This window comes from Gopherus evgoodei, chromosome 12 (assembly GCF_007399415.2).
Source record: "Gopherus evgoodei ecotype Sinaloan lineage chromosome 12, rGopEvg1_v1.p, whole genome shotgun sequence".
NCBI classification, from domain to species: Eukaryota; Metazoa; Chordata; order Testudines; family Testudinidae; genus Gopherus; species Gopherus evgoodei.
In genome coordinates this window covers 453625-480921 of record NC_044333.1, presented here as the reverse complement: position 1 = coordinate 480921, position 27297 = coordinate 453625, and the positions used below count along the sequence as shown (strand labels likewise).

The 27297-nt window shown below is 46.3% G+C and overlaps 2 protein-coding genes across 5 annotated transcripts in view; one reads left to right on the top strand and one right to left on the bottom strand.

The window, feature by feature from the left end:
• The window catches only part of CFDP1 (craniofacial development protein 1), a 137392-nt gene extending 135196 nt beyond the window's left edge, over positions 1 to 2196 (bottom strand). The window contains exon 1 of the mRNA XM_030581732.1: positions 1978 to 2196. Within this exon, the coding sequence (XP_030437592.1) occupies positions 1978 to 2032 (55 nt within the window). The 5' untranslated portion in view covers positions 2033 to 2196. The remainder of the gene's footprint in view (positions 1 to 1977) is intronic.
• Positions 2197 to 2269: 73 nt separating this feature from the next.
• TMEM170A (transmembrane protein 170A) lies at positions 2270 to 26427 on the top strand. Of its 4 annotated transcripts, none has more exons than XM_030581737.1 (3): positions 2270 to 2443; positions 18595 to 18696; positions 22041 to 26427. In XM_030581737.1, exons 1-3 carry the CDS (start codon positions 2293 to 2295, stop codon positions 22169 to 22171), a joined length of 384 nt encoding a protein of 127 aa, XP_030437597.1. In that variant the 5' UTR covers positions 2270 to 2292; the 3' UTR covers positions 22172 to 26427. The 4 variants fall into 4 exon arrangements, with proteins under 4 accessions (XP_030437597.1, XP_030437595.1, XP_030437598.1 ...); XM_030581735.1 differs by having other exon boundaries at positions 2276 to 2443; positions 18595 to 18765; XM_030581738.1 differs by lacking the exon at positions 2270 to 2443 and adding an exon at positions 3375 to 3558.
• Positions 26428 to 27297: the final 870 nt, after the last annotated feature.

Below are 27297 nucleotides of genomic sequence, written 5' to 3'. Positions count from 1 at the left end.
CGGTGCACGTCCCCACCAGGAGCGTGTATATCAATTGTACTGTCACAGTGTGGGGCATCGTGGGACAGCTTCTGAAAGCCAGTAACAGTCAATGTAAGCAACACAGTGTCTACTCTGACACTGTGTCGACCTAACTACATCAACCTTGACTCTACGTTTCTCGTGGAGGAGTTAAGTCAGTGTAGCAGGGCAGTTATATTGGCGGGAGTAAAATTTTAGTGTAGACACTTCCAGAGTTAGGTCGATGTAAACTGCCTTTGTCGACTTAAATGTGTAGTGTAGACCAGACCCGAGATAATTAAAAAAGGACAAAGCCTTTTAAAAAGAGTCTTGGAGGGGAGGCTGATCAACTAGAAACTGAGGAACAGCTTCTCGAAGGAAAGCTACTCACGAACACGAGATCCCCACTACAGCTTAATGGGAGCACCAGAAAGCTGTTAAAAGACAATAGGTAACTTGTATTAGACAAGGGATTTTATCCAATAGAAAAGTATAAAGCCTGAGGGTTGCATCTATATGTTTATTTTCTTTGTAACTTATGCATATCTGCTTTCCTTTACTAGTTCATATTGGAGTCTGTAGGTTTTCTATTTAACTTTTGGTTTAATTTTATCTCATGTAGGTTCTGGTGTGCAAACTGTGTGGAGCATGTACACCAAAATCAACTGATAACTGGAGGGCCGGTTTTACACCTTTGGAACTGATGAACCACAGGAGAATGGTCTGAGCAGCTGGCAATTAAGAACTCATGGAAGATGGATTTGGGGAGACTCCAGATGTTGGGATCACCCTATCAGAAGTAACTAGACTGGTGAGGACCAAGGTGAGACCATATGCTTGTGGGCTGGCTCTATAACATCATGGATCTGAACCATAGCCACACGGCATCAAGGCACTTCCAAGTTACAGGGCAAGTGGTGACAGACATCTTACCAGTGTGGTAAAACATCAGCCTAGGAGGTGCTACCACAATATAAATGCTGATGCACAGAGACACTTGTTCACCTTGGAGTTGCAGGTGATGCTCTGCACGCTGTTTGCAGATCTTATTATGAATGTACATCCTCATTCTGCACAATCTGAGCTTTTGTTTTTTAAAAAAGCTAATTTTCTAGCCACTATGGTAGCCAAAGAAATCCTTCCACATGTGAACCAAGTCTAATGATGCAGTGATACCTGCCTGAGTCTGCAGATTGCCTCTACTGGTGCTCAGCGCTTCCTTGCAACTGCAGAATGAAACTGACTTATAGAAGCTATTCAGAATGTCTGGGCAACAGTGAAAACTGACTAGAAACAAGCCAATTTCACTCTGAAGCTGCTCTGGAGAGTTATGACCAGCAGCAAAGAGAGGTGCTGAAGGCAGTAACTGGAAGAGGACCCAAAAATCTGAGGCTGGTCAAGAACAGAGCCACAGACTCTGTAACCACCCTCTGCAGCAGCCAGGAGGCCAGCTGGCCCTCCCGGGCCACCAGCAAGTGCTCTGAGCCATGGTTTGAAAACGACTGCATGTGGCCAGCTGAGGCCCAGTGTACCCTAAAACAGGCTGGCTGGCTGACTGGAGGCACAGCTCAGACCACGCACACTTGTGGCAGGGCTCATGCAGCTCCTTGAACACAGTGAGCTAATCGCCTCCTTTGTAAAGAGCTCTGGGATCTACCCACGGGGTGGTCTGGGTAAGAGCCAAGTTATTGTTATTACTCCAGCAAAAGCCACCCTCCCCCCCGCCCCCCTTCCTGGCACAGCCACCTCACCATCACAGCCTCCCAATGCCCCTCCCCCACCAGCACAGTCCCCCCACGCCCCTCCCCTGCCAACGGAGCTCCCCACACCTCTCCCTCTGCCATCACAGCTCCCAATGCCCCTCCCCCACCACTGCAGTCCCCCCAGGCCCCTCCCTCTGCCATCATAGCCCCAATGCCCCTCCCCCCCCAGCACAGCCCCCGGGACGCTGTGCGCGGAGCTCCCCGTCCCCCCCACCTGAGGGCACATAGTCCTCGTCCTCGGCGGAGGAATACTCCTCCGAGCCCGACATGCTGCCGGCGGGCGCCGCCTGTTCCAAGCCAGCCGCTCAGGCCGCCAGCCGGTACCAGAGAGACGTAGCACAGCGGCCTAGAGCGCCCTCCGCGACTCGCGCCTGAGCTATAGACTCAAAGGGGGTCGGCTAGAGCGCCTGCTGGTGCTCGCGTCCGTGGGGGAGATACCATAGAGCCACGCATTGGGAGGCTTAGAGCGCCCTATTGCGCTGGGAGGCACCATAGAGCTATGCGCTGAGAGGCTAGAGCGTCCCCTGTGATGTCTGCGCGAGCCAGGGAAGAACTAACCGGCCCTCACCTCATTGAGGGGAACCGGAAGGGAACATCCGGCGCTACCTGGCTACGGAAATGGCTTTTCGGCTGTGCGGCACTCTCTGTCCGAAGGAAGCGCCAGGCTGCTGCTGGGACCGGTACGCCCCAGCATGCCTTGCGCTCCCCGCAGCTGTGGGGTTGTGGTTCAGCCGTAACCGCTGTGCGCCTTGCGGGCGAGCCGGCTGCCTGGCTTCTGTGCCCAGCTCGCTGCGAGCAGGTGACTTTGCCTCTCCACTCCTGGGGATAAGGACACTGGCTGGGGGCCTGAGGCTGAATTAGCCGGTGTCTGTGCAGTTGCTGCTCAGCACGAGCTGCACCATTCGGACAGTCTGTTTCCAAGCCACAAAGAGGCCTGTGGCACCTTACAGACTGACCTCCATGGGAGCAGGAGCTTCTGTGGGTGAATACGAAATACTGAATACTTCATCGGTTGATAGATTGCCATTCCAAGCTGTGATTGTCACTGCTCGGAGGCTAATAGCACACACAGGGCCCCCCACGCCAACCATCTTGCTGCTACCCTATGTTCCTTTATTGCCTTAAAAATAGCTGGCCAGTTAATTACCTCCCCCCCCCCCCCGTGCAGCACTTCGGCTCACGCTTCAGAGCGAAGTCACCGCAAGGGGTGGCCAGGCCTTGGGCTGACAGGCGCGGTGACCAGCGGAGGGAGGCGCGGTGCGGGGGCCAGGTGTGCGGATGGTGCCGGCAGTCTGAGGCCGCACGTGGACGATTGGTTCTGTAGCGCCCGCTGCGGTCCCAGTGCCGCCCTGTCCCTCCCTGCACTCCCCGAGCACGGAGCAGCTTCTAACGCACAGAGCTGGGCGGCTCGAGCCGCTCCCGGGTGCGCAGCGCCCTCCTCCCACAGGGGGCGCACTTGCGCTTGCAAGAGGGGCAGGGCGGGAGGCAGGTCCGAGCGGCGTCCCACGCGCTACGCACAGAGGGGTGATCGGCGGAGGTCCTTGTCTGTCATAGTGAGAGGCGGGACCCGAGGAGCGAGCCGCGGTGCGATTGGCGCACAGAGCCGTCCGTTCCGCCGGGGCGGGGTGACGGATTCCGGGAGGCGATGGGCATTCGCTGCGAGGCTTTAATGGCGGCGGAATGGAAAGCGGCGAGCCGGGCGCGGGCGGGCTCCTGCAGCAGATCCTGAGCCTGCGTCTAGTACCGCGGGTGGGCAACGGCACCCTGTACGCCACCCCGCTGGTCAGCTTCCCAGGTACCGGGCGGGCCGGGCGGGGCCCCCTGCCCCCGCGCCGAGGCTCGGATTCCGGGCCCCGGTGTAGTGCAGGGTCCTGCTCCTCAGAGGAGTGTGCTGCTGGCAGCGCTTCCCGATCCGAACAGCTCGTTAGACGTTGCTATTGTGTTAAACTGTTACCTGGTGTAGCAGATGCGCACGGGAGCCGTTTCTTGCACTGTAGTCGCATATGTGAAATTGCTACGTGTAGAAATCCGCTCTCTGTAGCGCTTAGTGATCCCTACAGATTGTAAGGCACCGCTTCTGTGAAAAGATGCTGCTTTATTTGTACATGCTTGAAAACTGTTATCATATTTCTATGCCATTATATCCAGAACTGATCCCTGGAGAAGCCCACTTGTTATGCCCATCTTATTTATCGTTATGTGCATCTGGGTTTCATTTCCATAGTTTGTTTATGAGAAGATCATGGAAGACAGTATCAAAAGTCTTACCAACTTGCTTGTAGGCTTGTTACACTGTTAACGAAAGCTATCAGGTTGGTCTTACACGTGAGACTGCTTGAAATACATTTTTTATCAAAGTTGGACCTCTTGCTGCTGCGGGTAGCACGGTCCTGCAGGTGTCATTTTCGCACACATACATGTATGAAAATGCAACCTATGGAAATGTGCTGCTACCTGTAGCATTGCAATGTGATGAAGCTAATTCCTCCTTAGGAATGTCACCTCAGCGCTCTCTCATTTCATTTTTGAGATATTTTCTTTAGCCTTTGTCTTCACTGTTAAAACTTAACTTGTCTTGTGTTGTTTTCTCACTGCTAATAAAACTAATGGAAAAGGCCTATGTCTGTATAATGGGCACAACAGATATATTAGACCAGTGGTCTCCAACCTTTTTTGTCTGGCAGATGCCAGACAACGAGCCATGGAGGACCGTGGCGGCAGATGAAAATCTGCCAAAATTCCGCTGACAAGCAGCATCAATAGGCATTGCTACCAAAATGCCACCGACAGGTAGCGGCATTTCGGTGGATGCTCATCCTCTGGCCAGTACGCGGGTGCACTTAGATGCACCGGTGGGCACCATGGCGCCCGCAGGCACCGTGTTGGGGATCCCTGTATTAGATACACCTGGATTATTTTTCAGTGGTTGATAATATCAGATCTTTATCATTCTCAGTATGCTGAGGTGAGCTGAAGTGTCTGTCTTCCCATCATCCAGATTGCTGGATCAATCATTTTTCAACGTTCAGTCTTTGTACCTCAGGTGTTTCTGGTTGTTCTCATAGGTTGTCATTGTCATCATCATGACCTGGGTCAACAGCACCCACTGTACAGAGGTATCCGATCATGGTCAAGTAGTCCCCATTGTATAGCACTATCATTCAGAGGAACAGTTTGCAAAAATCATTTCTCTATCTCTCTTGTCCACTACACCACACAAGAGAGGTGGGAGGCACAGCAATTTCTGTGTAGCACCAGGTGATAGATCTGGAGGGTTGAAAATATCTGCTGCTGAAATCAGAATTGTAGCTGGCCTATTTATCTATCCGTCTCCTGTTAACTCAAGAGTAAAATGTTATACAGATAAAGCTACACAGGATTGTTTCAGTGCCATGTTTATTAGATAACACAATTTGATCTATAACCAATAGCTAATACCTAATACTTATACACACACAATTCAAATGTTCTGCAGCTGCTGGACATAGCTTGAGTATGTGGCTTGATTTTGCAGGTTGGATTTGTAGCTGCCACAAGCTACAAAAACTGGCCAGGAAAGCCAGGCATGAGTAAGGGCTGTCTCTCTGTCAGGCATGCACAGATGCCATTCAATGCTGGCAGCAGAATGTTACCCAAAGTCTTCCATCTCACCCATCTTTTTTATAGGCTTTTAGTTTGAATCAATAGTCTAGCTGTGTCAGGCTGCCTCTGGTTTCGATGTGATTGATCATCCGTCAATTGTACCTTTGTTCTTTTCTTTTGGGGTGGGGTGGACTCTTCTTACTTTGTCAGGGCTGTTGTCTGCATCTTCGGCCATTGGCGTTTGCACTTTATCAGGATAGGCTTCAGCTGGAGGTTGATTCCATTATCCATGCATACCTCATTCACACACTTGAATTAAGTTAATGAGGTTACAGCAGGGTTTTGCAAAATGGAGTAAGCATTTTAAAATGGGGTTTTAGTTACAATAGGGAATCTTATTTTAAAAAAAAAAGTAATGTAATGAACAATTTAGAATGTTGGTAGGCAAACGGGAGTTAAAGTGTTAGAACAGTGAAGTTTGGTTTGTTCATTTGATACAAAATAAAATTTATATTAATTGTAATTAAAGAATAGAAACATGGTCATAAATTCAGCTGTACGTTGACCTGCAAATAACTCTTCAATCCAGAGGTATTGAATGGGTCATACTTTATGTAACTGTCTCATTCGATATAATTTTTTTGAAACAATATAAGCTAGTGGTTTCAGCATCCAACAGAACATGCCACACATTACAATTAATGTTAAACTTATCAGAATAAAGAAAAGAATAATTGGGTGTAAATATTTAAGGTTCAGAAAAGGGCAACTAAAATGATTAGGAGTTTGGAGAGGGTCCCATGTAAGGAAAGATTAAAGAGGCTAGGCCTCTTCAGCTTGGAAAAGAGGAGACTAAGGGGGGATGTGATAGAGGTCTATAAAATCATGAGTGATGTTGAGAAAGTGGATAAGGAAAAGTTATTTACTTATTCCCATAGAACAAGAACTAGGGGTCACCAAATGAAATTAATAGGCAGCAGGTTTAAAACAAATAAAAGGAAGTTCTTCATGCAGCGCACAGTCAACTTGTGGAACTCCTTGCCTGAGGAGGTTGTGAAGGCTGGGACTATAACAGCGTTTAAAAGAGAACTGGATAAATTCATGGTGGTTAAGTCCATAAATGGCTATTAGCCAGGATGGGTAAGGAATGGTGTCCCTAGACTCTGTTTGTCAGAGGATGGAGATGGATGGCAGGAAAGAGATCACGTGATCATTGCCTGTTAGGTTCACTCCCTCTGGGGCACTTGGCATTGGCCACTGTCGGTAGACAGGATACTGGGCTAGATGGGCCTTTGGTATGACCCAGTGCGGCCGTTCTTATGTTAAGATGGGGCCCATCCTTTCAGAATATCATACCAATGTTGCGTTTTCAGTCAGTTGGATATTGTGATTATTTTTCTTCATTAGTTTGTACAGACTTGTCCAATTGACCCACAAAGACAAGTTAAAGTTTAGAATTTTACTGGTATCCGCTGTGTTAGTTCTTTTATCCTCACGAGTTGGGAAGTAATAGGTTAAGGTGGGAGTTTTTAACACAGTTAATCACTCCTTAAATATTAATAAACCACACTTAAAATCTGTAAACTGTGTTCCATTTCACTTAACAAAACTATTAACAGGTCCCCCTGTCTTTCCCCAGCACTGCTCAACTTCAGGTACTTCTCTAGCTTCTGGCCCACAGCTCCCTTATCAGGGCCAGCTGGGCCCTAACTGAGCTGGCTACAGCTCTGTACCACCCAGAAATATATGTAAGGAGAAGGTTATTTTCATGTTTTGTCAGCAGAGGAGTTAAGACTGTCATATGTTTAGCTCATACCCAATCCATCTCACTTTCTGTTAGAATAATAGCTAATAGTTGTTGTTCAGAACATCACAAAGCTAACAGGTACAGCCCTTCACAGTTCTCAGGAACTGCTAATTTTAAGAATTCACTACCTGCAGCGGCGGGAGGTCCAACTTTGCAACAGCAACAAAAAAAAGGCCATCTGATATAGCTGATTCCTTCAGAGAGCTGTCTTATATTCCAGTGGTGTGAGAAACTGCTGCCTGTAGAAATTAGCTTCATCACATTGCAATGCTAAGGTAGCAGCACATCCCTATAATTTGCAGTTTCATACACATATGTGTATGAAAATGCTCTCTGTAGGAATGTGCTACCCACAGCAGCTAGAGGTCCAACTTTGCTTTTTTTAAAAAAAAAAAAGCCATCTGATGTAGCTAATTCCTACAGATAGCAGTCTTACATGCATACAGGTTGGATAAACACAGTCAACAGATGGCAGACAGTGAGGAGGGCCAAGCAGGTTAGTGGGTTTAGAGAAAAAGGTGTAAACATTATGTATACGTTTATGCATTATAAGAAGTTTGATCCCATGGCCACAACCACCCCTGTCTGACCTGTTTGGTACCCAGCATATACTACCAAACCAAAGCGTCCCAAAATACAGTGGGTGGACAGTGGGATATCTATTCATGGTGCATCTCACTCTGAATCTATACAAGTGCTTCTGGTGAGTACCCAGACTGCTGAGGCAAGGAGTCCAGGAGGCATGCACACAAGTGACATAGTAACCATAGTGACTCTGTGCTGACATAATGTGAGTTAACCCACACTTAAACTGTAGATATGGCCTTAGGTATATGAAATGTTTGGGAGTATGAAGGTAGACTACAAATTCATTCAGGTGTTTCAGCTCAAGGCATTGGAACTGACCTTACTGCACCCTACAGGCTCAGGAACAAAGATTTTAAAATTCTTGTGGTTGTAAAGGTATCTTGGGGTTCATAGATTCTAAGTCTGGAAGGCACCTCAAGAGGTCATCGAGTCCAGTCCCCTGCCCTCATGGCAGGACCAAATACTGATTAGACCAGGGGTCAGCAGCCTTTCAGAAGTGGTGTGCGAGTCTTCGTTTATTCACTCTAATGTAAGGTTTTGCATGCCAGTAATACATGTTAACGTTTTTAGAAGGTCTCTTTCTATACGTCTATAATATATAACTAAACTATTGTTATATGTAAAGTAAATAAGGTTTTTAAAATGTTTAAGAAGCTTCATTTAAAATAAAAATAAAATTCAGCCTCTCCCATCCCCCGACTGGTGGCCAGGACCTGGGCAGTATGAGTGCCACTGAAAATCAGCTCGGGTGCCGCCTTCGGCACTCGTGCCGTAGGTTGCCTACCCCAGTCTAGACCATCCCTGATAGACATTTATCTAACCTACTCTTAAATATCTCCAGAGATGGAGATTCCACAACCTCCCTAGGCACTTTATTCCAGTGTTTAACTACCCTGACAGTTAGGAACTTTTTCCTAATGTCCAACCTAAACCTCCCTTGCTGCAGTTTAAGCCCATTGCTTCTTGTTCTATCCTTAGAGGTTAAGGTGAACAAGTTTTCTCCCTCCTCCTGATGACACCCTTTTAGATACCTGAAAAGTGCTATCATGTCCCCTCTCAGTCTTCTCTTTTCCAAACTAAACAAACCCAATTCTTGCAGCCTTCCTTCATGGGTCATGTTCTCAAGACCTTTAATCATTCTTGTTGCTCTTCTCTGGACCCTCTCCAATTTCTCCACATCTTTCTTGAAATGCGGTGCCCAGAACTGGACACAATACTCCAGTTGAGGCCTAACCAGCACAGAGTAGAGCGGAAGAATGACTTCTCGTGTCTTGCTCACAACACACCTGTTAATGCAGCCCAGAATCACGCTTGCTTTTTTTGCAATAGCATCACACTGTTGACTCATATTTAGCTTGTGGTCCACTATAACCCCTAGATCCCTTTCTGCCGTACTCCTTCCTAGACAGTTTCTTCCCATTTTGTATGTGTGAAACTGATTTTTTTCTTTCCTAAGTGGAGCACTTTGCATTTGTCTTTGTTAAACTCCATCCTGTTTACCTCAGACCATTTCTCCAATTTGTCCCTATCATTTTGAATTATGACCTTATTCTCGAAAGCAGTTGCAATCCCTCCCAGTTTGGTATCATCTGCAAACTTAATAAGTGTACTTTCTGTGCCAATATCTCAGTCGTTGATGAAAATATTGAACAGAGCCGGTCGCAGAACAGACCCCTGCGGAACTCCACTTGTTATACCTTTCCAGCAGAATTGGGAACCATTAATAACTACTCTCTGAGTACGGTTATCCACCCACCTTATAGTAGCCCCATCTAAATTGTATTTGCCTAGTTTAGCGATAAGAATATCATGCGAGACCGTATCAAATGCCTTACTAAAGTCTAGGTATACCACATCCACCGCTTCTCCCTTATCCACAAGACTCATTATCCTGTCAAAGAAAGCTATCAGATTGGTTTGACATGATTTGTTCTTTACAAATCCATGCTGGCTATTCCCTATCACCTTACCACCTTCCAAGTATTTGCAGATGATTTCCTTAATTACTTGCTCCATTATCTTCCCTGGCACAGAAGTTAAACTAACTGGTCTGTAGTTTCCTGGGTTGTTTTTATTTCCCTTTTTATAGATGGGCACTATATTTGCCCTTTTTCAGTCTTCTGGAATCTCTCCTGTCTCCTATGATTTTTCCAAAGATAATAGCTAGAGGCTCAGATACCTCCTCCCTTAGCTCTTTAAGTAGTCTAGGATGCATTTCATCAGGCCCCGGTGACTTGCAGGCATCTAACTTTTCTAAGTGATTTGTAATTTGTTCTTTTTTTATTTTATCTTTTAAACCTATCCCCTTCCCATTAGCATTCACGATGTTAGGCTTTCCTTCAGACTTCTCGATCAAGACCGAAACAGAGAAGTCATTATAGATGTGTGTTCATTATATTTTAAAAAGAAAAACTGTGAGTGGGTTGAACAAAGAATTAGATCAGTCCCTCAGGATAAGTACATTGGCTATTAGCTAAGATAATCAGGGATGCAGGCCCATGCTCTGCATGTCCTTGAAACATTCTTTGACTGTCAGATGCTGGAAATAGACAATGGGATGGTTCAATGAGTCACTGCCTGGTCTGATCGTTCCCTTAGAAGCAGGTGGCATTGGCCACTGTCACAAGACAGGATACTAGATTAGGCGGCCTATTGGTCTGACCACCAATATTTACACTATTGGTGGATTGACTCAAAACAAAGTTTTGACAACAGTCCAGAAATTTAGTCAGAATGGAAGTCAGATGATCCAACAGAATAAACATCTGCTCTAAAAATGAGAAGAAAAAATTAGAAGAAAAAATTCAGGGAACCCCAGCAGCAGATAAGACAACTTGGGAAACTGCTCGGGGAGACTATGCATTCAGAAACAGTGATAAGGGATTCTTTTGTTTCCGAGGGGATAGATGTAAAATGTTTCACCAAATTAAGTCTCAGAGATTATCTACACTGGCAAGTGAAAGCATTATAACTTGCTGGCTCAGGGGTGTGAAAAATCACACAGAAACACACACCCCCGCGCAGCAAGTTGGAGCTCTTTAAAGCGCTAGTGTGGACACGCTCATCTCCCAGTACTCAGAGCTAATCCCCTCATCAAGGTGGATTACCAGGAGCATGGCGCTTTGAAATCTGTAGTGTAGAAATAGCTTCAGTAGGTTAGATATAGCGTGACCAGATGTCCTGATTTTATAGGGACAGTCCCGATTTTTGGGTCTTTATCTTATCCTGTTACCCCCCACCCCCATCCCGATTTTTCAGATTTGCTGTCTGGTCACCCTAGTTAGATCAGACAAAGAGGAGCTGCATTGATGTGCCTGTGCCTTTAAGAACCCAGCCCTGGGAAGCCGAGGTGCTATCTGTTAGAGGGGAAATAAAAAAGCCCCTCTGCCCCCCACTATTTTTGCAAACACTGGTGCCTCAGTCACACTAAGGTAACTGCTACTCTTCTGCCCCTGACTGTGCTGGGTTTTGCCCTTGGTTACCCTCTGTCAGTACCTCACCCCCAAACTTAACTCTTGCTCCTCCCCCCTGCCCTGATTTTGCCCTTTAGCCCCTCTCCTAACCCTGTCTCCAGCTGCCTGACCCCCCCCCCGACCAGTAAATTTCCATCTCCTGCTCAGTTCCTGGGCCCCCCCGCTCTGATTTGCCCCCTTTGCCCCTTTTTAACTCCTCTAAATAGCAATCAGCAGACTTTCATGGCTAATAAGGGCAGGGTGAAGGGCAGTGGCTTCAGCAGCTGTTACTGAGAGCTTGTCTACATCAGAAAGTTGCAGCGCTGGTGAGGGGGTTACAGCGCTGCAACTTTGAAGGTGTACACATCTGCAGGGCATCACCAGCGCTGCAACTCCCTGTTTGCAGCGCTGGCCGTACTCCCGTTTTGTCTCTGGTGTAGAGGATCCAGCGCTGGTAATCCAATGTAGACACTTACCAGCGCTTTTCTTGACCTCCGTGGAAGGAGGAAGCTTCTGGTAATCAAGCTGGTCTCCTTTCCCGGTTTGCTCTCTCGTTCCCGGAACCCCGAGCAAGCAGATCTCCTTCCCTGCGGTTTGCTGGGTGGCTCCGGGAACGCGAGAGCAAACCGCGGCGAAGCTGGTCTCCTTTCCCGGTTTGCTCTCGCGTTCCCGGAACCCCGAGCAAGCAGGTCTCCTTCCCTGCGGTTTGCAGGGTGGTTCGGGGAACGCGAGAGCAAACCGCGGCGAAGCTGGTCTCCTTTCCCGGTTTGCTCTCACGTTCCCGGAACCCCGAGCAAGCAGGTCTCCTTCCCTGCGGTTTGCAGGGTGGTTCGGGGAACGCGAGAGCAAACCGCGGCGAAGCTGGTCTCCTTTCCCGGTTTGCTCTCGCGTTCCCGGAACCCCCCTTGAAGCCGCCCAACAGCGCTGCAGTGTGGCCACATCTAACACCACGTGCAGCGCTGGTTGCTGTAAGTGTGGCCACTCTGCAGCGCTGGCCCTATACAGCTGTACTAATACAGCTGTAACAACCAGCGCTGCAAAATTTTAGATGTAGACATGGCCTGAGCATGCTCAGTTTGTGTGACCATACAAAAAAGCCACTTTGCTCAAATAAAAAAGCCTCTGGCCCCCACAACAAACTGTTTTGCAAAGCTCTGGTGTCTCAGTGCCAATGAGGTAATTGCTACCCCCTGTGCCCCTGCCTGTGCTAGGTTTTGCCCTCTGACCCCCTCTGCCAGCGCCTCCCTCCTGGGCTTAACTCCACCTCTTCCCCCCCTCCCATTCCTGATTTTGCCCTTTAGCCCCTCTCCTAATGCTGCCTTCAGCTGCTTGACCCCCCAGACCAGTAAATTTCCACCTCCTGCTCAGTCCCTCCCCCACCCTCAGATTCGCCCCCTTTGCCACTTTTTAAACTCCGTCAAAAGCAGTCAGCAGAATCCTAGGGGTATAAGGGCAGGGTAAAGGGCAGTGACTTCAGCAGAAGTACCGAGCATGCTCAGATGTACAGTAAGTAGCACATTCCCACGAGGAGCAGTATCCTTCACTACACCTGCTGCCGCAGCTCCTGCCCACATCCCTTCTCCAGACCCAACCCTCCCCACCCCATCTTTCAGGACAGTCTCCAGCTACGCCCACATCCACCCTAGACCCAGTCTTTCTCCTCCAGGACCAATCCCCCCATGACGGACCTGTCCCCTCCGCCCAGGACCGCCCCCGGGCATGTTCCCCTCTTCATTTATCAGTCTGGATGCTCTGATCACATTCTCTTTTCTTTACTCTTTGTCTGAACTAAGCAGTCCCTGGCTCTGGAATCACTCCTGGTCTTTCACAGTTTTCATTGCGTGACTCCAAGCGCCCGCTGCTGTATGCTCTTTAAGAAAGGGTGACCAGAACTGAGCAACTCTAATTGAGTCGGTGCTGAACTCATCTGCCAGAGCCTGCCCCTACGGCTCCTATCCTTGCGATCGCTGATTAGGTGATGGCCACACTGGGAATCTTTTGTAAACATGTCTTATAGGTAGGTAAGCTTAGAGAACAGAGTTGTGGTGTCTCTGCTAGAAAGAAGCTCATCAAATGGGTTTGCATTGCTCCTAGATTCAAGCCAAACCCTGCCAGTCCTCCGCAAGTTCTGAAACATGGTAAATGCTTGGGAAGCAGATGTGAGAAACGGTGACTAACTGTTCTTAGCGACAGTAATAGGTCAAGGGTCAGGGAATGCTCAGATGCAATCACGCAATGACTCTGACCTTTTAAAAATCAATTTGATTGATTGTGTCCCATATGCACCAGCCACCAAAACCATGCTTCCATTTTAAAACCTGTAAGTAAACAGGGCTGGCACCAGCGCAGCAAGCTGGTGCTTGGGGTGGCCCATGGAAGGGAGCGGCACATCCAGGTCTTCGGCGGTGGGTCCCTCAGTCACTCTTGAATTGCTACCAGAGAATGAAGCGGCATGATAGAGCTGCTGTGGATCGCGGCCTTTTTTTATTTTATTTTTTTCTCTTCGCCGCTTGGGGCAGCAAAAAAGCTGGAGCCAGCCCTGTAAGTAAAACCTGCTCCCTCCCTCCCCCAGGCGAAATGAATGTAGGTACCAATGGGGTCACTTGAATCAAAGGCTATTAGTCAGCATGAGCAAAGATGGTGTCCTCTAGCCTCTGTTTGCCAGAAAATGAGAGTAGGAAACAGAGGATGGATCACTTGATGATTACCTGTTCTGTTCATTCCCTCTGGGCACCTGGCATTGGCCATTGTCGGAAGACAGAATACTGGGCTAGATGGACCTTTGGTCTGGCCGTTCTTATGTTCTTAATCCCCTTTTTTATTCGTCCCCTGTATGGATGGATATCTTTGGCAGTACATCTGCCTCTGCAGCTTTCATGACATTTGACACCCCATATAGTGAATGGCATTTAAAATAGACTAGTTTACAGTATGAGCAAAATGGGCTGCAGGCTTACAGTGTACGTACAGTATCAGTCTGATCCATACAGTCTTTAGATAGTTTAGAGCTCTGGAGTGAAGCCTTTTCTGATTATTACAGTACAGTATTGCTAGTTGAACCAAGTGTAAAAAGGGGCTGCTCTTTGGTTAGTTGTTGAGAGGCTGGACGCAAGGATGTCTTTGCTTGCATTAAAAACTACTAATCATCTCATTACGGGTTTGGTATCACTTCAGTCACAAATGCAGGTTGTGTTTTACTGAACTTCCTTTTGTTTCAGAGAACAGTGGTACAGAACTCAATTTTGTTTACTCAGTAGGAAGGTTTTTCTAAAAGCGATCTCATCAGGAAATTTTAAAAAAAGAGTCCTTGGCTATCTCTCTCACTTCTACACTTGAGACCTCGTTCACCGCAGAATTTAAGCTGCTTTTTTTAAATATAGCACGGCCTCAAGATTCGAAGATCAGAAGGGACCATTGTGATCCTATGAACCTCCTGTGTAACACAGGCCAGAGAACACCCTCAAAATAATTCCTAGAGCAGACTTTTTCTTTTTTAGAAGAACATTTAATCTTGATTTAAGAATTCCATGTTGTTCTGAATGCAGAATATAGAAGTGGCAAGCTTGTTTGATTAGTAAACAAAACCAGGAGTTACAGGTAATGCATTTTGTTGGGACCAACTCTATTAAAATAGGTAAGCTGTTGAGACTCCAACTGCATTAAATAATGGAAAATGTAACAAGCAATAGACGCATAGCTGTAATGTCAAATTCAATTCAGAGGTACAATTAATAACTTCTTTTTGAGGGAGAGTTAATTAATTTGTAGAGCTTTTGTTATTTTAAAAAGATTAAGCAGGCCTTGAAAGTGCACATCCATACAGAGCTTGGTATTATAATACAATAATACGTAATAAGACAAAGGAGAAGTACAGCAGGAGTTACTGTAAACATCCTTAGAAACGAGGAACAACAGTGGTTCTCAAAGATCATCATTTTAGTCCTCTGGCAGAGCTATCAGGACTCCAGTCCCCACATTCCCAAAAAAACAAAACAAAACAAAATAGTTTCCAGAATCTGTGGTATTAACACTTGTCACATTACAAGACTTTAAATTCGTTGCTTGGTTAACCTGAAATAATTTCTGCAGAAGTTGTACAGGAGTCTTTGTCAGCAAGCTTACAGGCTGAGTTCTGCTTCAGCATGGGAAGAAAAACTCAAATCAGTTTTTCTGCCAACTTAATTTAACTGCTTCCTAATGATGCTTGAATCCAGGCTATCCCCTGGAGAGAGAACTGCTTCTGAAGTGCTACACTTACACAAGAGTAAAAAATGCCTTCTGTTTCTAGGCATCCCTATTGCTCAGGTTCAAAGGCAGCTGATCTTTAGAAGAACAGGTTCAGAGCAGTAGTACTCAAAGGATCAAAACAAATTGCAAGTAATAGCATAGATTTCTTTATTATTGTGCTCTGCTGTTTGACTTAAAGATGTGGTTTTCAAACAGCTCTTTAGTGCTAGAAATCCAAGCTGTTAACTAATTTTCCAGCAGAAATCGAGCACATAAATAACACAGGATCTTTATGCCATGGTAATTGGGTGTTTTTTCCTCTCAGGGTCAGTACTAGAATTTTTTTTTAAATACTCAAGATTTTACAGGTGCCCTAGCACCAAAACTTGCATCCATGTTGACTATCTGGGTGAATCCATCTCATATTTAGTCAGTTTACAAATATAACTTTTCCTTAATTGCCAGTCTTGCAGACTCAACTTAGGATATGCAGGTTAAGATGGCTACTATCTGGCTTGTGCATCATCACTAGGGCCCTGCCAAATTCATAGTCCATTTTGGTCAATTTCACGGTCATAGGATTTTAAAAATCATAAATTTCATGATTTAAATTTGAAATTTCACAGTGGGGTCCTGACCCAAAAAGAAGTTGTGGGGGGCACAAGGTTATTGTAGGGGATGTTGCAGTACTGCTACCCTTACTTCTGTGCTGCTACTGGCAGCGGCTCTGCCTTCAGAGCTGGCCAGCTGGAGAGTGGCGGCTGCTAGCCGGGAGCCCAACTCTGAAGGCAGAGCTGCCACCAGCAGCGGCACAGGAGTAAGGATAGCCTGGCATGGTATTACCACCTTTACTTCTGCACTGCTGCATGCAGAGCTGGGCCCTCAGTCAGCAGCCAGCGCTCTCTGACTGCCTAGCTCTGAATACAGCAGCACATAAGAATGGGTGGCATGGCGTGGTATTGCCATCCTTACTTCTGTGCTGCTGCGGTCAGGGCACTGCCTTCAGAGCTGGGTGCCTGGCCAATGGCCACCGCTCTCCAGTTGCCTAGCTCTGAAGGCAGCACAGAAATAAGGGTGACAATACTGTGAGCCCCCTAAAATAACCCTATAATCTCCCTGTAATAACCCTGTAACCCCTTTTGGGTCAGGGACCCCAATTTGAGAAATGCTGGTCTCCCCCATGAATCTGTATAGCATAGGGTAAACGCACACAGAAGACCAGATTTCACGGTCCGTGACATGTTTTTCATGGCTGTGAATTTTGTAGGGCCCTAATCATCATCAATAACAAGTGACAGGTCACATCCTGCCTGCAAGGATACCTCTGTAGCCCTTGTCCTGAATGGGGTTGGATGAGTGTAAATGAGGGAAGAATTTGGCCCTGCAGTTGTTCCACTCTGCACCAGCCAGCATAGAATCCATCTGTAGCTGTGTTAACTCATTGGAGTAGAAAGCAGTCAATCATGTTGTTGTCACAAAACTGAGCAAGTCTGAGGGTATGTCTACATCTACAATTTTGCAGTGCTGGTTGTTACAGCTGTATTAGTACAGCTGTATAGGGCCAGCGCTGCAGAGTGGCCACACTTACAGCAACCAGTGCTGCAAGTGGTGTTAGATGTGGCCACACTGCAGCGCTGTTGGGCGGCTTCAAGGGGGGTTCGGGGAACGCGAGAGCAAACCGCAGAGAAGGAGACCTGCTTGCACGGAGGTTCGGGGAACGCGAGAGCAAACCGGGGAAGTAGACCAGCTTCGCCGCGGTTTGCTCTCGCGTTCCCCGAACCCCCCTGCAAACCGCAGGGAAGGAGACCTGCTTGCACGGAGGTTCGGGGAACGCGAGAGCAAACCGGGGAAGGAGACCAGCTTCGCCGCGGTTTGCTCTCGCGTTCCCCGAACCCCCCTGCAAACCGCAGGGAAGGAGACCTGCTTGCACGGAGGTTCGGGGAACGCAAGAGCAAACCGGGGAAGGAGACCTGCTTCCCCGCGGTTTGCTCTCGCGTTCCCCGAACCCCCCTGCAAACCGCAGGGAAGGAGACCTGCTTGCACGGGGGTTCGGGGAACGCGAGAGCAAACCGGGAAAGGAGACCAGCTTCGCCGCGGTTTGCTCTCGCGTTCCCCGAACCCCCCTGCAAACCGGGGAAGGAGACCTGCTTGATTACCAGACGCTTCCTCAGGTATGCTGGGATACCTGCTTATTCCACGGAGGTCAAGAAAAGCGCTGGTAAGTGTCTACACTTGATTACCAGCGCTGGATCACCAGCGCTGGATCCTCTACACCCGAGACAAAACGGGAGTACGGCCAGCGCTGCAAACAGGGAGTTGCAGCGCTGGTGATGCCCTGCAGATGTGTACACCTCCTAAGTTGCAGCGCTGTAACCCTCTCACCAGCGCTGCAACTTTGTGATGTAGACAAGCCCTGACTCTATACTGTGAGGAAAATTTTCCAGACTAAGGAGGTGCTGCCATTCTTATTCAGTGTCACTTTCAAGCTAGATCATGAGGTTCAATGCATAGTCGTATTCCTTGGCCATGCCAAAGAAATTGCTCTCCTGATCTCTTCCTTACCTTCCCCCAACCTCCCTAAGAAGGCTCATTTTGTGACAGCGATACAGACCAGTGCAGTGTTCTATCTAGTTACTGCTTTTTCAGGTTCTTATTCCAAAATATTTTGGTGTTACTTTGATCTTCCTGCAGCATGAAATAAGTTTTAGTAGCATGAAGAGATTGACAGAATTGTGCCTGTATCTTGGCTCCTATAATAAGGAAATGATCAGATTGTAGATGCTCAAGGCATTATTACAGGGCTGTTTACACTTGTGATGCATTGTAGTTTTGGAAGTGATGAAACTTTCAAATTATTCTGAAGTCAGGGCAGGCATTTGCAATGGCTGAATGTTGTCTTAGCATTGCCATCCCTAGTACAGAACAAACTTCTGTAGCTGCCCGTAGTGAGATCACAGCTTGGTCCCTTACATCACGGACATTCTTAGGGTACATGGTCTATATCTTGTTTCCTCTTAAACTCTTTAGAGCAGGAACTTTGTCATTCTGTGTGTTTGTACAGCACCTAGCACAGAGGGAGCCCAATCCTGATAGGAGCCTTTGGTAGCTGCTCTTGTGTTCAGGTAGATGGTGAAGTGTCTTGTCTATGTCAACATCTTTTCTCTTTGCCTTGCAGAAATGTGGTATGGTGTATTCCTGTGGGCACTGGTGTCCTCTCTGTCTTTCCACATCCCTGCGGGATTACTGGCGCTCTTCACACTCAGACATCACAAATATGGTAGGTTCATGTCCGTAAGCATCCTGTTGATGGGCATCGTGGGACCAATTTCTGCTGGAATCTTAACAAGTATGTTAGACGTTCCAAAGTACTTGTTTGACTGAAGGGTGTCTGTTAGTGAGAGTTCACTTCAGAAGCTTGCTAAAGTGGGATGTTATTTCTTCCCCATGAGAAAGGAACTAACATCTCAAAGTAAGGGTCCTTCCCATGTGTTTTAATCATAGAATATCAGGGTTGGAAGGGACCTCAGGAGGTCATCTAGTCCAACCCCTGCTCAAAGCAGGTTCAACCCCAACTAAATCATCCCAGCCAGGGCTTTGTCAAGCCTGACCTTAAAAACATCTAAAAAAGGAGATTCCACCACCACCTTAGGTAACCCATTCCAGTGCCTCACCACCCTCGTAGTGAAAAAGTTTTTCCTAATATCCAACCTAAACCTCCCCCACTGCAACTTGAGACTATTAGTCCTTGTTCTGTCATCTGCCACCATTGAGGACAGTCTAGAGCATCCTCTTTGGAACCCCCTTTCAGGTGGTTGAAAGCAGCTATCAAATCCCCCCTCATTCTTCTCTTCTGCAGACTAAACAATCCCAGTTCCCTCAGCCTCTCCTCATAAGTCATGTGCTCCAGCCCCCTAATCATTTTTCTTGCCCTCCGCTGGACTCTTTCCAATTCTTCCATATCCTTCTTGTAGCGTGGGGCCCAAAACTGGACACAGTACTCCAGATGAGGCCTCAGCAATGTCAAATACAGGGGAATGATCACATGCTTTGATCTGCTGGCAATGCCCCTACTTATACAGCCCAAAATGCTGTTGACCTTCTTGGCAACAAGGGCACACTGTTGACTCATATCCGGTTTCTTGTCCACTGTAACCTCTAGATCCTTTTCTGCAGAACTGCTGCCTAGCCGCTCGGTCCGTAGTCTGTAGCAGTGCATGGGCTTCTTCCGTCCTACGTGCAGGACTCTCATGAGGTTCAACAAGGACAAGTGCAGATTTCTTTTGGCTCAATCCTCTAATTTGTCTTGGTCCCTCTGTATCCTATCCCTATCCTCCAGCATATCTATGTCTCCTCCCAGTTTAGTGTCATCTGCAAACTTGCTGAGAGTGCTGTCCACACCATCCTCCAGATCATTAATGAAGTTATTGAACAAAACCAGCCCCAGGACCAACCCTTGGGGCACTCCGCTTGATACTAGCTGCCAATTAGACATGGAGCCATTGATCACTACCCATTGAGCCTGACGATCTAGCCAGCTTTCTGTCCACCTTATAGTCCATTCATCCAGCCCGTACTTCTTTAACTTGCTGGCAAGAATACTGTGGGAAACCATTTCAAAAGCTTTGCTAAAGTCAAGGAATAACACGTCCACTGCTTTCCCCTTATCCACAGAGCCAGTTATCGCCTCATAGAAGGCAATTAGATTAGTCAGGCATGACTTGCCCTTGGTGAATCCATGCTGACTGTTCTAATCACTTTCCTCTCATCTAAGTGCTTCAGAATTGATTCCTTGAGGACCTGCTCCATGATTTTTCCAGAGACTGAGGTGAGGCTGACTGGCTTGTAGTTCCCGCGGTTTTCCTCCTTCTCTTTTTTAAAGATGGGCACTACATTAGCCTTTTTCCAGTCATCCGGGACCTCCCCTGATCGCAATGAGTTTTCAAAGATAATGGCCAGTGGCGCTTTGATCACATCCACTAACTCCTTTAGCACCCTCGGATGCAGCGCATCCGGCCCCATGGACCTGTGCTTGTCCAGCTTGTCTAAATAGTCCTGAACCACTTTTCTCCACTGAGGGCTGGTCACCTCCTCCCCATGCTGTGCCGCCCAGTGCAGCAGTCTGGGAGCTGACCTTGTTCGTGAAGACAGAGGGAAAAAAAATCATTGAGTACATTAGCTTTTTCCACATCCTTTGTCACTAGTTTGCCTCCCTCATTCAGTAACAGGCTCACACTTTCCTTGACTTTTTTCTTGTTGCCAACGTACCTAAAGAAACCCTTCTTGTTACTCTTAACTTTCTTGCTAGCTGCAACTGCAAGTGTGACTTGCCCTTCCTGATTTCACTCCTGCATGACTGAGCAATATTTTTATACTGCTCCATGGTCATTTGTCCAGTCTCCCACTTCCTTAATGCTCTTTCTCTAGTGCCTTCCACTGAGGATTTCAGAAAGGACTCAAATGGAGCACAGTTAACATAGAGCTGGATGATAAATGTGGAATCTAACTGTGGCACATCTAGTCGTTTTCAGACTTGAAATATATTTAACATATTTTACAGTCATCTGTGTTTGCCTGAAACTGAACAAAGGATTCTGAGTTATGGGCACAAAAGATCCTGGTCTACAGAGTCCCACATCTCACTGAATAAACAGTTTATCTAAAGAAGGCCCATACATATGCCATTCAATGAGGCATTAGCAAGGTTTTATTCCTTCCTCTGCTATACTTCTGGACTGTGCTTGGTATCACATTGCAATGTATGTGTAATGTGCTATTGCTGTCCTTCTCAGGATCCAGTTCAGCAATCTCTCTCTGTCTGTCGTACTCCCACCTTGGGGTGGGAGTACATGTCTGTCACTCATATAATGCTTTGCATTTTCTCCAGTGAAATCCCTTCCATTGGCCCAGATCCTTCTGTAGTATCCAGTTTCCTCTCCTGTTGGAACCTCTCTCCACTTCCCTTAACTTGTGAGGATGGTAACCAAAGCATCCAGCACGTGTATATGTATACCACCTAGAGTAAAACCCGCTAACAGTGATCTATCAGATAATAAAATCTCAGTACCTCTCTGTTAATTGTGGTGCTGTGACAGTCTAATAGGGTGGCTGGGAAACTAAACCCTCCTTTGGTGGCTGTTAAGTGTGGACTGGCCTATTGCATAGTTAAAACTACATTAAAAGAACGCTGGCGTGTCTCTCTAAGTACACTGTGCTGTTGTAGGCATTAATGAAGTGAAGAGTTGGAGAAGAAAACGTTGAAATTAAGACTCTAATCTTAACTGCTGAATAAAGAGCAATTCTTTCCAGCTCCTTAGTTTTTAAAATGTACTTCAGGTATTTGGTTTAAACAAATGTCTGTTTAATGACTGGAGACTTTACAAAGACCAGGCAAGATTTTGTTTATATTGCTTTCTGTAAGCACAGTTATTTGCTAGCAAGATTATTTTCTTTTATTTAGATGTAAAACCCTGATGTACTCAGTGGTTTGGACATCTAAGTAACCAAAACTGAACATAAAAAAATAGACCAGACTGTGAGATTGGCCCTTGCTGTCCATTGCTGTGTATGACTACGTTTCTATCTCAAACTTGCCATAGCACATTAATGCTCTTTTCTTATCAGGTGCAGCTATTGCTGGAGTTTACAGAGCTGCCGCAAAACAAATGATCCCCTTCGAAGCACTTACTCTAGGTGTGGGGCAGACATTCTGTGTGATGGTGGTTTCCTTCTCACGGATTTTAGCAACTCTATAGCATTCCATCGGAGACTTGAGTCTGAAGGTCAAATCGGGAGGGGAGAAGATTTCGACTGCTTGGCAGAAGTAGTCCATGAATGTGGCAGTTTTTCAATCTCTGGGCAGAAAACAGCATGAGATGAAGATCCTGGACATATCTGGAAGGTGTTATGCCTTTGGTTTTTAAAGGCCTGGTTCTGTCACTGGTTTGGTAGCAGAATGATTTAAACTAGGGAAGAGATCTAATCTGAGGGGTTATGTGCTCCAAATGAAGCTCCTCAACACAAGCTCCTCAACACAAAGGTGGTTTGTTTATACATGGCTTCTGTAAAATACAAAAGCAGGCACAGTAAAAAGGCCTGTCTTGATTTTCTTGTAGCACAGCTGTGTACATGCTTTCCTGGAAAATAAGAGGTAAAATATTTCACAGATGCTACTGCAAGCGTTATCATCTTCAAACCAGAATATACTGTTTGATCAGTCTTCCGTCTGTTGTATACTTTGTTGAAATTGAAGCTAATTTATTAACATTTATTTTGTTACATTTTGGTAACATTAAGTGCCAAGGTTTTTTGAGGGGAGGAGTCATAGGATGGGGTAGGAGGTTAGTAACATTTAGTATAATGTTGCAAACAATGAACTGTTGTAGCAACAGAGAGAATCCACAACAGGACATAGAGAGGTTCTGCTGTAGGAATGTTACTACTGAATGACGTGGCAAGTGAAAAGTTCAGTGAATGCTTTGACCTCTCGCTACTTTACACTTTGATTGAACCTTTTAAAACACTTTTTAAAGATGTGAAATGCAGTTTTTATGAGATATATTAATTGACCTTTCTGGCCCCCCTCTTTCTAATGCTAAATGTTGGGCTTAGTGGGGGGGGAGGAGCAAAAGGAAACCTCATTTTAGATACTTGGAAATGGAAATTGGTGTCAGATTGCATTCACATTCATTGCTGAGGCAGGAGAATTATTGTATGTTAAGAGGTCACTATTGATAACATCCTATTACAGTGAAACTTACCAGCCACCATATGCGTTCTGCTAAGGGGGCAAATGACCACTACCCCAGCAACAAGTAGTTGGAAATCACGTGTGTATCCCTCTTGATTTCCAAGCCTTGAAAAAGCCTGACTTTGATTAAGCTTTTGTTAGTTCTCCCTTTAAGTACTTAGTCTTAACATTTTTACAAGGGCATGATGCTAATTCAAGTCTTAATTTGATGATGTAATAATCAGAGGTCCAGAGATTTAGAATTCTGCACGTGGCTTCCATGACTGCACAATTGCAGTCACACCATGTGCCAGCTGTGTGTCTTAACAGGCCACTTGCTAATGCCACTGTAGTACCTGCAAGCACAGACTGTGCACATCCTCCATTCTAAATATCTGGGCCTAACTGTCTCTGAGATATCTCCGTGGATTGGATGCATCCTTGGGGTCCCAGAAAGTATCAAGGGGATTTGCCCTTCCTTCGGTGACTAGTACTGCCAGGAAACATGATCTCTTCTGTTTTTTGTTTTTTAAGAAGAGGATTTTAAACTCCTTTCTCTCTGCACTTGTGCAGTAAGGGCCCTTGTACAGCCCTGTGCTTTCTGTGGGGCTGGTGTATACCTAGTTCTCTAGAGCCTGGGGATTAACCCTAAGCATTCCTTTCAGGCTGTGTAGGAGCTGCAGCTTCCCCACTGTTTTGTCATGGTGCCAAGGGCAATGTATTTGCATTTCTAGATCAATTAATGGAGTCCTTCGGCTTGCTACAAGGGAAGCATCAGATGTGTCCATTAGTAGGGCATCCGCTCCTCAGGAGACACGTTTAAAAAAGTGGTTGTCTTTTTTTTCTCTAACTGAATTTGGTTTTAATTATTTTGTTAACAAACCAGGCAAACCAGATTGCTTTTTACATCTAAATTCCTGCTTCCTTTTACAATAACACTCATCGCTTCCTGTGAACCGAGTGCTAGCTACCATAAACAGTCAGAAGAGAGGTAGTGCACTTGTCGCAGCATAAAGAAAATAGTGTCCTGTTGCTCATCAACAGTTACCTGGAGAGGCAGTTTATTGTGATGAGGCCTTCCTAGAATCTATCTAAACTAGACCAGTCAGCATTAGTCAAAAAAATACAAGCTGTGGTGTAATCTGAGAGAGGCTTTCATGTGAGTGCCTAGTCTGGAGGTGGCAAAGGTTCAAATTATACGTAACTGCTGTTGTAACCCACTGAACACCAAGTAACTTGTACTAAACCCTGGGACTTCTAAACATATCCTCTGTGTGTTATGCTGCATGCAAAGGGCTGTCGTCACCATTATCCTTGTATCCCTCTCTCCTGGTGGCTAAGGCTTGGGTTAGCTTGGCCACCTCAGACTCTTTCTTTGCCAAGAGTCTGAAAGGAGGAAAAACAGTCTGAAATGAGCTATGTAAAAGTCACCCGTATCCTGTCCTGTTTCCCACTTACTTCCAATATCTGCACAGCATAGCCCATGTCCTAAACACAGCTTGCTTGCACAGATGACCCTGAATTTTGTTGGGTACAAAATTCCTTAGTCTATAAAAAGTCTTGGGTCATGGGGCTCGGGTCAGGTAACTGAATATCTTAGAATTGTTTCTTTATGGGGGCCACTAGAAACTCGTGTTCCAGACATCTGCAGTGCCCCCTGTGCTGTGTTCCCACTCCCGTGTTTGGATTCTCACGAGCAAGGATCATGCCCCATGGGAGAGTTTAACAGAAAAGGCTTAATGATGTCCTGACACGAAAGAGCAAAGAATCTGCAGGTCTCACATGAGGACAATCCAGGGGGATAAATGAAGCTGAAGAGCAGGTGCCCTCATCTATACAGCCAGTTTGGGGGACTGCTGGCTCAACAAATCTAGAGGGTTGGAGAGGAAACTTTGTCCTTCTGCTGACTCTTCCTGTAGGGATGTGAAGAAAGCAGGGGTGGGAGGCGGGAGCTGGTGCCAAAAAGTTCTCCTCCTAAAAGGTGTCTCCTCTCACTGGTGCTTTCCATTGCCACTCACTAGCAGAGTTCTTTTGACTGTTAATTGCTGTGGTTTGGACTTGAATGAGAAAAACTCATGATTATGAGCTAGAACAAACATGAGGATAAAATGGCTTAGAGCAACCGGAAGACCTAGAAGCTGTTCTATTTTCTACCTATTTAATTTCCTTAACTACCATTTATCTGCTCATCTTGAAGAATGTTAATATGCATCTTCAGTAGGTATTGGGTGTTGAATGATTTGTTATCTGTAGTGTTTATCTGAATTTGCCCAGGTCCAGCAAATTTTTCAGGGAACGGTCTTGTAAATGTGACCAGTCTTATCAATACTGAGTCCCGTGGGCAAGACTGTTCATATTGTTTTGGAGATTCCCCTATCTTCAGTGTTCTCCAGTCTTCTTCTCCACCCTCTGTTGGAATGCAGAAGGCTACAGGGAAGACATCCTTCTCTCTCCTTTCCCACGCAGTAAACCTAACCCAAAAGGAGCGCTTGTGAGCTGGTACAACAAATCATTATTAAAAGCAATGTCTGTCTTCCACCCCCACCATCAAATGTGCTTGCTCAGTTCCTTAATGTCCTTTCAAACTTAATTAAGGAAGTAGAAGAAGCTCACAGTTAATCTTCATCTGATGTGAATGGACGTAGCATCACTGAAATAAATAGGGCTATGCTAGTTTACAAAAACTGAGGATCTGGCCCTCAGCCTGTACATAAAAATATTTACTGGGGGGGCAGGGAGGGACTGAATCTTAAGAGCCAGTGAAGATGCTGTAATGCCTAGAAGGTAGCCCTTTGTCACCAACTTTTTATCAAAGGTCTGTGCAGCTGTTGCATGGGGCTGTTAAAATGACCCAGGCTTGTTTTGGTGCAGTGCAGTTCCCACTGCATAATGTGACAAAATGACCAAAACTAGCAAAGAACTTGTAGAAAAATGTGAAAGCACATGTGCTGTTGACTGACTGACGAAGGTGCATTTCACCCTAGCCCAGAGGGCCTAATCAAAAGCTTAAGTGAAGCAAAGAGACTGGCAAGAGGCCTTCTGCACTGGAGTCATGTTATGCCTGGAGCGGAGGTTCGTGGTCCTGTTGTTCGTGTGTGTGCTTATACTGTGTACTGGCTGAACCAAATCAGCCTCCCTTTCTATCTCACTCACTGCTGCAGCCAATATGAGCAAATCTTTGTATAACAGAAAACAATGTAAAAGTAAATTCTATTTTTCTACTGACACTTCTAATGCTGGTGTTGCTGTTTATCAATAAACTCTAATGATCGCTGTGAAGCAGACCTGTGTACATCCTCTTTGTGGAGCGGTGGGACAGTGGATAGTGGTGCTTCTCACTCAACTGGTTCCTGTTCCTATTCCTTTGTTCCTAGTGAGCTAATATAGATAGAGAATTAGGTGAATTTCCTGCTAAAAGCCCAATTTGTTATATATGGAAATCCACACTATCTACCCCGTGCCTGGAGTTATTTCAGTAAACTCAGCTGGATTGTGCACACTATAACTGCCATTGTAATACTTTGCTTTTCATCAGAGGCTCTCCAAATGCTACACAAGGGTCAGGCAGCATTAGGGGGAAAACTGAGACTAAGCAACATGCCCAAGGGCCCACCAGCCCAGTGGCGGAGCTGCCTGCCCTCTAATTACTAGGCAATTTCCTTTAAAGAAATGTCCTCCTTTTGTCCTGAACCCATAATCCAAAAGGCTTCATTGCAGGACCGAGGAGAGAGACTCAGTAACAGCACTAGTTCAGGCAGAGATGTTTATTCATGAGATGCAGACGGGTGCTGGGGTGTCCTGTGTACACTGCTGGTGAAATCATTCCTGTAGGCCAGGCTCTCACCATGGCACATTTCTTCCTGTCCAGTCCACTACAATCCCATGGTGTTTCTCAGAGAGGATGGAGAGCACCTTCAGAGTCCCCTGCATGCTGTCCTCCACCATCAGCTCTGCCTGCAGCATGCAAATTGATAGATGGATGCTTTAAAGTGGGCCCGAAGGCCCACAAGATAGGCTGAGCAGGTAATCACACGCTTGATGCATGAACAAGGGGGGCTCAGAAGGTGGGTGAATGAAGTCAGCAAGCAGGAACTGGGTGGATTAACCCCCCCTCCTTGCACTCAGTACTAATAAGGAAAATGCTTGTTCCCC